The sequence below is a fragment of the Gracilinanus agilis genome, chromosome 4 (genome assembly GCF_016433145.1).
Source record: "Gracilinanus agilis isolate LMUSP501 chromosome 4, AgileGrace, whole genome shotgun sequence".
Taxonomy (NCBI): Eukaryota; Metazoa; Chordata; class Mammalia; order Didelphimorphia; family Didelphidae; genus Gracilinanus; species Gracilinanus agilis.
This window is the reverse complement of record NC_058133.1, coordinates 382,877,240-382,887,668: the sequence shown is the minus strand read 5'-3', so window position 1 is coordinate 382,887,668 and position 10,429 is coordinate 382,877,240. Positions and strand designations below refer to the sequence as shown.

Here is a 10,429-nt window from a genome sequence, read left to right as displayed (position 1 = left end):
CCCTGTGCTATTCCTTTAGGACAGAATTGCATTAGTTTAAAATTGGAAAAGACTTTCAAAAGCTTTTGCCTTTAATCTTACATAGATAAATAGAACCCTTAAGATTTGAAGTAGCTTGTCTAAGTACACAATCAATGATTTCTTAGTTGCCAAATCCAATGACTTTTTCTCAATCATTAATCTTCCTTAACCTCTCTATTGCCTTTGAAACTGTTGATTACCATCTCCTCTTTGACACTCTCTAAGTTTGTAAGACACCACTCTGTCCTTTGATCTATATGACAATTCTTTCTTAGTCTATTTTTACTGAATGGGTATCCAGGTTACACCCACTGTTGGTGTTCCACAGGGTTCTGGCTTTGGTTCTCCATTCTGCCTCTATACTACTTAACTTGGTGATCCCATCAGTTCCCACGGACTTAATTGCTACCTCTGTGCTGATGATTCATTAATCTACCTATTCTATGCCAACCTCTCTACTCACTTCCAATCTCATATCTCCAACTGCCTTTCAGACATTTGAAATTGGATGTCCAATAGACATTTTAAACTCAACATGTCCAAAACTGAACTTATTATTAATCTCCACCCTTTCCTTCTCCTCTTCCTTAATTTCCCAAATTCTTTTGCGAGTAATTTCAGGATAAGGATTTTGCCATCTCCCAGGTTCAAAACTTAGATGTCATCCTTGACTCCCCCTCATTATATGTCACCCCTCATATCCAATCTATTGCCAAGTCTCGTCCATTTCACCTTTGAGACATTTCTTGAATATGCTCCCTTCTCTCTTATATTGCCACCATTCTTGCCTTCATCACATCATACTTTGACTATTGCAGTAGCCTGCTTCATCTTTCCTCACTCTAATCCATTCTCTTTTCAGCTATAAAATTATTTTTCCAAAAGTTCAGGTCTGATTATGTCACTCTCTCCTTCCCCTCAGTAAAATCCAGTGGCTCCCTATTGCACCCAGGATCAAATTAAAAATCTTCTGCTTGGCTATTCAAAGTTATTCATAACTTATTCCCCTACAAACTAATCAGTCTTCTTAAACCTTACTCCCAACAGGTTTTCTTTGATCCAGTAACCTTAGCCTCTTCGCTGTTCCAGAAACAAAACATTCCATCTCTTGGCTACAAGCATTTTCTCTGTCAGTCTCTCATGTTTGGAATGTTTTCCCTCCTCATTTCAGTCAACTGGTATTTCCAGCATCTCTTAATTGCCAAATAAAGCCTTACAATGTTTTTTGAAAAAAAAATTGTTTTCCTCCAATTACATGTAAAAATAATTTTTTAAAGTTTTGAGTTCCAAGTTTTTCCCCTCCTTCCTACCCACCTGCACTGACTCCCTCCTATCCTTTCCCCATCCCTGAGACAAACAATCTGATATATATTTTACATGTACAATCATGTAAAACACTTTTTCCATATGTTATTTTGTGGAAGAGATCTTAAATGTAAAAAGAGAAGTAGAAAAAAGCAAAATATAGAATGTTTCATTCTGCATTCAGACTCCATTGGTTCTTTCTCAAGGGCAGATGGCATTTTTCATCATGAGTCTAGGATATCTTGGATCATTGCATTGCTGAGAATAACTAGATTATTCATAGTTGTTCATGAAAAAAATATTGCTGTCACTGTGTAAAATGTTCTTCTGGTTCTGCTCATTTTACTTTGCATCAGTTCATGTAAGTCTTTCCAGATTTTTCTAAAATCATTATTCTTGACATTTCTTATAGCACATTGTATTTCATCTCAATCATATACCACAACTTGTTCTGCCATTCCCCAATTGATGGACAATTCCTTAATTTCCAATACTTTGCTACCACAAAAAGAGTTACAATAAATACTTTTGTACTAATAGGTCCTTTTCTTTCTTCTTTTTCAAATCTCTTTGGATACAGAACCAATAATGGTATTGATAGATCAAAGGATAAGCACAGTTTTAGGTCCTTTGAACATAGTTCCAAATTGCTCTCTAGGATAGTATCAGAATAAAGAGAGCCTCTGCCAAAACTGTAACAATAATGAAGATCCAGCTGAAAAATGTTCTGATAGAGGGGAGATAGAGTCTATGAGGTGAGGCTCTCTTCTAGCTCTCCCCTCCCACTGATTATACACTGGGAGATTTTAGGAGGTGTCACCCCAAAACTGGGTGACCTGGATGGTCCTGCTGCCCTACAGGAGTTGGGTGTGAGGCTTCCCTATAAGATGAGGTATGTGGTACCCCAATCTGATTCTGAATGAGGGTGAGGTTCACACAAACCTCCCCTGAGGACAGTCAACTTCACAGCGGGTGGTCTGGCTTCAAGATGGAGGCAGCCAGACCAAGCTCCCCTCCCCCTTGTTGTCTTTCAGCACTCTGGAATGCTATCTGATTAATGAATGACTTTTATTATTTGTAATTTAGGGATTGGGGAAAGGGGTGAAGGGCAGAGGGATTTTGGGGTGCCCTCTTCTCTATTTCTATGGGGTCCATCATTCGCGAGGGAACCTTTGGGGTTCTTACTCCTAAGTTTCTTCTCCTGCCACTTCTCCTTCTGTTTCTATTTATATTATTCTATTTCTATCTCTATCCTTTCTATAATTGTAAGTTAGACCAGAAAGGGTCTCTCAGCAAGGTTGGGTAATGGGGGAAGGAGCGTAAGAGATGGCTCTCAAAATGGAGTCCAAACCCTTAGCTGACTTGGTGATTGCAGTCTTGCTGGGTAAGAAGCAATGGGATGCCTTTGACCAGGAAATTAGGGTTTCAATGTCCAAAGAAATATCCTTGGGAAGCCCTCAGGACTGGATTCAAGCCGAGATGTCCTCCTCCTTTCTCCTTCCAGTCTTTGCTAGAAGACCTCCCCTCTCCTTCTTCCTTCCAGAAACTCCCAGAATTCTCTCTGGTCTCAACTGTCACCAACTGTCACAACCTGTCAGTCACTCCTTCTCTGGCTCCTTTTGTCCCAACCCTCTTGCACAAATCCCATCCTTACAATGGTTGGATCAGATTACAACTCTACCAACAGTGTATTAGTGTCCCAATTTTCCCTCATCTCCTTCAAAATTTATCATTTTCTTTTTCTGTAATATTAGCCAATATAATAGGTGTGTCTAACAGGTAGGAGGTAATATCTCAGAGTTGTTTTAATTTGCATATCTCTCATCAAGGATGAAAAATGCAAAATGCTACAGGAAGTATTTTCTTACCTCATTTAATTCTTTCTTTTTCTTTTTTAAAACCCTTACCTTCTGCCTTAGAATTAACATTAGATATTGGTTCCAAGACAGAAGAGTCGAAAGAGCTAGGCAATGAAGATTAAGTGACTTGTCCAGGGTCACACAGTTAGGTAGCACTGAGGTCAGATTTGAACTCAGAGCCTCTTGTCCTAGGCCTGATTCTCAATCTACTGAGCCACATAGCTATCCCCATATAACTTAATTCTAATGCCTTCCCACCCTTAATTATTGTCTCTTCTTTCCTTGTATAAATTGTACAAAAATGTTTGCTTATTGTCCCCTCCCTCAAATAGTAAGCTCACTGAGATCAGGGACTGTTTTTTCACTTCTTTTTTGCATTCCTAGATCTTAACATAGTGCCTAGCACATAGTAGGGACTTAACAAATATTTATTTATTGATGATGGTAATAGCTACAATTTCTATGGTACTTTAAGATCTATCTAATCTTCACAATAACCCTAAGAATAGGTCAGTACCATTGTCTCCATTTTATAGATGAGGAAACTGAAGTTCAGTATACAGAGTTAGTAACACTGGTTTCCAAAAATGGTAAAACTAATACTTGCCCATATGTCTTCAGATCACACATCCATTGTTCTTTCCATGATACCATGCTTCTTCCACTATCTTATAGCTTTCTCAAACACTTTTCCACTTTTTATGAGGAAGTAACTGGATTTTATAAGCCAATTTAGGTCAGAGAAATGCATAATGTGTATATAAAGGTAATTAAAAGAATTAAGGATAAGAAACACCATAAATTTACCCAGTCTGGGCTTGCTTCAAAGGAGGGGGATCAATGATTAACTTGTATATGACTTTGCCCTTTTGCTAGACATTTACAGGTTCAGATTGGATTTTTTTTTTTTTTACGTGCCACAGGGGAAATTGGACAGCAATTAGAACTTTTCTAACACATACAAAACTCCCTGGGGCAGGTTAGATAGGCAGCTGTCCAGAAGAATTTTTTATGATGGACTATAGAATAAATAGCTTTAAGGCTGGAACTGGAACAGTAGGTGCTATTTCCTTCACTCTTCATTTTCCAGAATTTACTTGTTTTCGCAAGTAACTGACTAGCTAAAAAGGTAATAATAATCAGAGGTGGGATTTGAAGTTAGAACACAGAAACTTAGAATCATAGTAGGTTGCACTCAGAGCCAGAAGGACCTTAAGTTCAAACCCTAACTATGGGACAGACTGGCTCTGTGACCTTGTGCAAATCGCTTAAATTCTCAGTACTCTGGGCAGCTGTTTAACACTTTTAAGTTTCAGAGGTATTGCTAGAATTTCCATATCTAGGAGTTCTCTATAGTGCTAAGATCACAGGTCTAGTCTTTTTTAAAGTCTTCAGCAGCCCTTGTGGAGTAAGGCTGACTTCACATTGGGAAGCATGACTTAGTGGATAGAACACTGGCCTAGAAGCCAAAGACCTCAGTTCAAAGTTTGACCAAAACCTGCTGCCCGTCCCTGAGCAGGTCAGTTGAGGCTTCACTGCTCATCCGAGCTTCTTGAGCCAATGAAATCACAAGATTCTGGCTCCCGAGTGAATGCTCTTTATCGGAAATACAAGGTTTATCTTTATTTTGTAAATAAGCCAGTTTTAAAGGACCAGAGGAAAGGGGAGAGGGGAGGAGGGAGGGGGGACGACCCTTCTGGTAGCTAGTATTTTGTGAACCATCAAGTTTTATATCAAAGAGCCAGTGTAAAATGGGGTGGAGGACTGTACTATGCATTTTTCACTTGAGGACAGTTTGCAGACTTTGTTTCAGACACCACAAGGGCATTCTGGCACTAGCTGGTGTATGTAAACTTAAGAGCGATATAAGGAATGGCGGGTCATCAAGGTTCCTCTCGAGGTGGTGGGCGGCGGTGAAGGAAAGTGTGGCACAAGGAACCTTAAGAGACAAAAAACGGGTATTAGGGTAGGAATGTAGAACAAGAACACCTCCACAGGCTCTCAAACGCTGGGCAGCTGGTTCCTTGTATCCGAAAGGCGGGACTTCCTGTTGTGGGAAGTCGGCAGAAGCTGGGTTTAAAGGGTGCGGATTAAAAGGCGTTTGGAGGGCGGGTCCAAGCCGAAAGGTAAGTTCCAACCGCCTCCCGAGGGTGGGGAAGTACTTGCGGAAAGGGGTGGGGCTTTGGGTGATGGAGTGAGGGTCTCCACCGCCTTCTCCCGAGGGTTTCCGGGGTGGGATAGCCGACCCACGAGAGTCCGGAAGAAGAGTTTTCTGCTGCTGGAGGACTGACGTTGCGGTTCGCTGGGCTCTAGTGACTGGTGGCTTTGCCAGGAGGCGGCTGCGGCTAAAGGATCAGACCTGCGGAGAGATAACGTGTGTCCGTCGGTTCGTACGTCCTTCCGTGTGCGGAGAGTGCTCTCAGGCAGGAGCGTGCTCTCTTCTGGGCTACAGATAGACTGGGCATCCGCGGCTACAAGGGAAAAGCAACCCGTTCTACTGCCTGCGCAACAAGAGAGCATGCAGCCTGACCACCTACAGGGAGAGAATCCTTCTACTTCCTTAGGTATCCCAGAATGAAACGCAGGGTCCAGGGCATCTAGTACAAACCCTTCATTTTATAGATGAGGAAATTAAGGCTGAGATAGGACTTGCAACTTCCCCGGGATCACTCAGCTTTTAATTGTAAAAGAAAGTATTCATACTGGAATTCTTGTCCAGTTCCGGGCATTCCTTCTCCTCCCCAGAGCATTCATTAGCTGACCTGTAATTTAGCAGTGTCTGTGCCAAGGCACCTTGCTAAGCGCTTTACAAATCATTATTTAATGTGCTCCTGTCAACAAGCCTACCATGTAGGTGCAGTTATTATGCCCATTTTTACAAGTGAGGAAACAAGGGCAAACCGAAGTTAAGTGATTTACCCAGACACACAACTCTTAAGTGTCTGAGGCTAGATTTGAATTCAAGTCCTCTGACTACAAGCTCCACTGTGTGTGTATGTCTATGTCTGTGTATAAGTTTTGTAAGCCCGTGTTGATACATATATGCACATATCCACACATACAATTTGTTATATAATTATAGTACACATATAATTAAACTTTTGTATATGTGAGATGACATACACCTACAATTCAGAAAAATCACTGGCTGCTGCATGGAATATGGATTGGAGTGGGAAAAAATTTGAGGTAGGCAGACCCATTAATAGCAGGCTATCTTACAAAATAATTAAAGCATGAAGAGATGAGGGCTTGTACTTGAGTGGTGACAGAATCAGAAAAGAGAAGGAAGCATTGGAAAGGTGTTGCAAAGGTGAAATATACAGATCTTAGTCACAGATTGAATGAGTGGCTGAGAGATAGTGAAATTAAAAATGACACCTAGGTTGTCAGCTCAGGGGACTGGAAAGATGGTGTTGTCCTCTACACCGATAGGGAGATTAGGAGGAGAGTTTGGAGTTAAAAATGAGTTCAATTTTGGACATGTTGAGTGTAAGACATCTACTGGACATCCATTTTGAGCATCTGAAAGGCAATTGGAAATATGAGATTAGAGGTTAAGTTAAGGCAGAATGGGTAGATATTGAGAATCATCAACCTAGAGAAGATAATTAAATCTATAGGATCTGATAAAATCACCAAATGAAGTAATTTAGAGAGAGAGGAGAAGAAGGTCCTGTATTGACCTCTGGGAGATACTTATGATTAGAATGGATTACCTGATTGGAGATCCAGCAAGAGAAACAGAAAGAGTGGTCATATAGGTCAAAGGAGAATCAGGAGAGAGTGGTGGTGTATGCAGTTGCTGACTCTGATCTCATTTTTCCTTTATCAGAGCCAAGAATCCCTTAAGGCAGGGGTAGGCAACCTTTTTGGCCATGAGAGCCATAAAATGCCACATTTTTAAAATGTAATTTCATGAGAGCCATACAGTGCTCACAGTGCGTGCTCCTGTAACAGCGCCTGAAAAAAAAAATTGACTTTATGGCTCCTGCAGAAAGAGCCAGATATGGCTCCAGAGCCATACTTTGCTGACCTCTGCCCTAAGGGCTCCTATCCCTCTCCAACTTCTGTGGAATTTTGATAGTTTTGTGAAACAACCCGTGTAACAGTTTCTTCTCCCTGTGCCTCCATTGTGATTACTTAACCCTGCTTCCCTATGCCCCTCCTGGGTACCCCTGTACCCCTACGGCAAGTGTGACCCCCAGATTGCAATATTTCTTCAACTAATGACCCTTTTTATTACTATTTTAGTAGTTCTCTTTAATTCTGGTTGACAGTGGTGTCCCAAAAAACTAGAGAGAAGAGAGCATTGGAGAGAATGATCAACAGGCTCTAGAGAGGCTGAAAAGTATGAGAATTGAGAGGAGACCATTGGATTTGGCTGTTAAGAGATTCCTAATTTTGGAGAGAATAGTTTTTGTAGAATGATGAAGTTGGAAGTTGGATCATAAGGGCTGAAGAGAATGAAAGGAGAGAAAGTAGAAGTGCTGTTTGCAGGCTTTTCCAAGAGGTTTAGCCTAAAGGGCAGAAGGGGCACAGCACAGTACAGCAGAATCAAATAAGGGTGTTTTTTTTTTTTTTTTTTTTTTTTTTTTTGAGGATAGGGAGTCATGGTATGTTTGTAAGCAGTAGGGAAAGAGTAGAGAGAGAGAGATTGAGAATGAGTAATAGAGTGGGGATGATAGAGGAGGAAATATATTTAAAGAGATAGTTTGGAGTGATATCTCTTGATCAGGTAAAGGGGTAAATCTTGGTAAGGAGTAGGGCCATTCCCTTGTGTGAAATGTTTGAAGAAATAGAGATAGTGATAGAAACTATATGAGTGACATGAGATGAGAAAGATCACTCTCACTTGCAATGAGGCTTTAATTTTTTTCTGTAAAATGTGAAGCCAAGTTTCCCAGTTGAGACAGTTGGGAAGAGGAGCCATGGGAGGTTTGAAGAAGGATGAAAAGATTTGGAAGAGCTGCTATAGAGAGCAGGATAAGGATAGTGAGTGTTAAGGCAGGTGTAGAAGAATTTCTAGCAGCAATGATGGCCTAATTGAGGTTGTTTAATGTGGAATCAAGACCTAGGTTCAAATCATTTCTCTGATAGTAGCTGTATGAATCAGAGTATCAAATTACTCAAATTGTCCTCAGCTTCAGTTTCTTCATATAGAAAATGATGGGGTTGGACTAGATATTTCCTAGGATCTCTAGCTCTTAAGTTTAGGAATCCTTTGATCTAATTGTGAGAAAGTTTTTTCTTTATATCCCACTAAAATTTAATGTACTCTAATGTTTTTCTACCCATTCCTCCTAGTTACCTCTTCTAGGGTGGAGTCTTTCAGACTCTAAATGCAGCTTGGCAACCACATACATATATTACTCAACTATTCTACTTTGCCTATATGTAGGTATATATATATGTATATATATATTATACGGATAATATATATTTAGGAAGCATGATCTAGTGACTATAGAGCTGGCCATGGAGTTTAGAAGTCTTGAGTTTGCATACCACCTCTGACAACCTCTCTTAGCCTTCATTTCAAAAGGAGTTGAAATAATTATTTTCTATGATCCTGTAATCTAATTATCAGAAAGATTTTTCTTTAAATCCAGCTGAAATGTGATATAAATTCTTTTGTTTTTAGTTATTTCTTCTAGGGCAAAGCAGAAAAAGTCTGTTTCCTTAGCATGCTGGTACTATCCATGGCATTTTCTTTTTCTTTTTCTTTCTTTTTTTTTAATATATTCAATTAAAAAAATAATTTATTTAGAATATTTTTCCATGATTACATGATTCATATTTTTCCCCACCCCTCTTCCCTCCCCCCTCCTGGAGCTGACAAGCAATTCCACTGGGTTATACCTGTATCATTCTTCAAAATCTATTTATATATTATTCATATTTGCAATAGAGTGATCTTTTAGCTCCCAAACCCAACCATATCCCCATCAAACCACATGATTGATCTGTTTTTCTTCTGCATTTCTATTCCCAAAGTTCTTTCTCTGGATGTGGATAATGTTCTTTCTTATAAGTTCCTCGTATTGTCTTGGATCTTTGCATTGCTACTAGTAGAAAAAGTCTGTAACATTCAGTTGTGCCATAGTGTATCAGTCTCTGTGTACAATGTTCTCCTGGTTCTGCTCCTTTCGCTCTGTATCAGTTCCTGAAGGTCTTTCCAGTTCACATAAAATTCCTCTAGTTCATTATTCCTTTCAGCACAATATTATTCCATCACCATCAGATACCACAATTTGTTCAGCCATTCCCCAATTGATGGACACCCCTTCATTTTCCAATTTTTTTTGCCACCCCAAACAGCACAGCTATAAATATTTTGTGCAATTATTTTTCCTTATTAGCTCCTTGGGTACAAATCCAGCAGTGCTGTGGCTGGATCAAAGGGCAGGTAATGCCCTTTGGGCATAATTCCAAATTGCCCTACAGAATGGTTGAATTAATTCACAACTCCAACAGCAGTGTATTAGTGTCCCAGTTTTTCCAAAACCCCTCCAACATTTATCACTTTCCTTTGCTGCCATATTGGCCAATCTGCTAGGTGTAAAGTGGTACCTCAGAGTTGTTTTGATTTGCATTTCTCTAATCAGGAGGAAATTAGAACACTTTTTCATGTGATTATTGATAGTTTTGATTTCTTCATCTGAGAACTGCCTGTTCATATCCCTTGTTATGGAGGGAGCTTACTGCACTGCAGGGGGAAGACTATTAGATGGAATTAGGCCAGTCCAAGTTTTTTTGCCCACAAAAAGTGCGGCTATAAACATTTTTGTACAAGTCTGTTTATCTATGATCTCTTTGGGGTATCTAGAGTGATTTTAAATGGAGTTTCTAACTCCTGCTGTTGAATTTTGTTGGAAATGTAAAGAAATGCCGATGATTTATGTGGGTTTATCTTGTATCATCCTACAACTTTGCTAAAGTTGCTAATTATTTCCACTAGTCTTTTAGTTGATTTTCTAGGATTCTTTAAGTATGCCATTATATTATCTGCAAAGAGTGATAGTTTAGTTTCCCCATTTGTGGAAGGCCAATAAGAGAAACAGCCTCAAAAAGATAAAAATCTGAGACTCCTCTTTTGACTCCTTTTCAAATCCACACCTTTTCTTATTGAAAAAACATTATAGCCTTATTGAAAACTTTTAAGTTCCTAGCAAACCAGAAGTTAAGAGGTTAATAGTTTCTCTTTAAGACAGAAATGCAGAAAATTAAGCTCAAAACTGTTC

The 10,429-nt window shown here is 39.7% G+C and overlaps 1 protein-coding gene across 2 annotated transcripts in view; it reads left to right on the top strand.

Moving 5' to 3' along the window:
• Positions 1-5,488: 5,488 nt before the first annotated feature.
• ECHDC1 (ethylmalonyl-CoA decarboxylase 1) overlaps positions 5,489-10,429 on the top strand; it is a 72,735-nt gene continuing 67,794 nt past the window's right edge. For both annotated transcript variants that reach the window (XM_044676942.1, XM_044676943.1), the window contains exon 1: positions 5,489-5,749. In XM_044676942.1, coding sequence (XP_044532877.1) covers positions 5,704-5,749 — 46 coding nt within the window. In that variant the 5' untranslated portion in view covers positions 5,489-5,703. The remainder of the gene's footprint in view (positions 5,750-10,429) is intronic.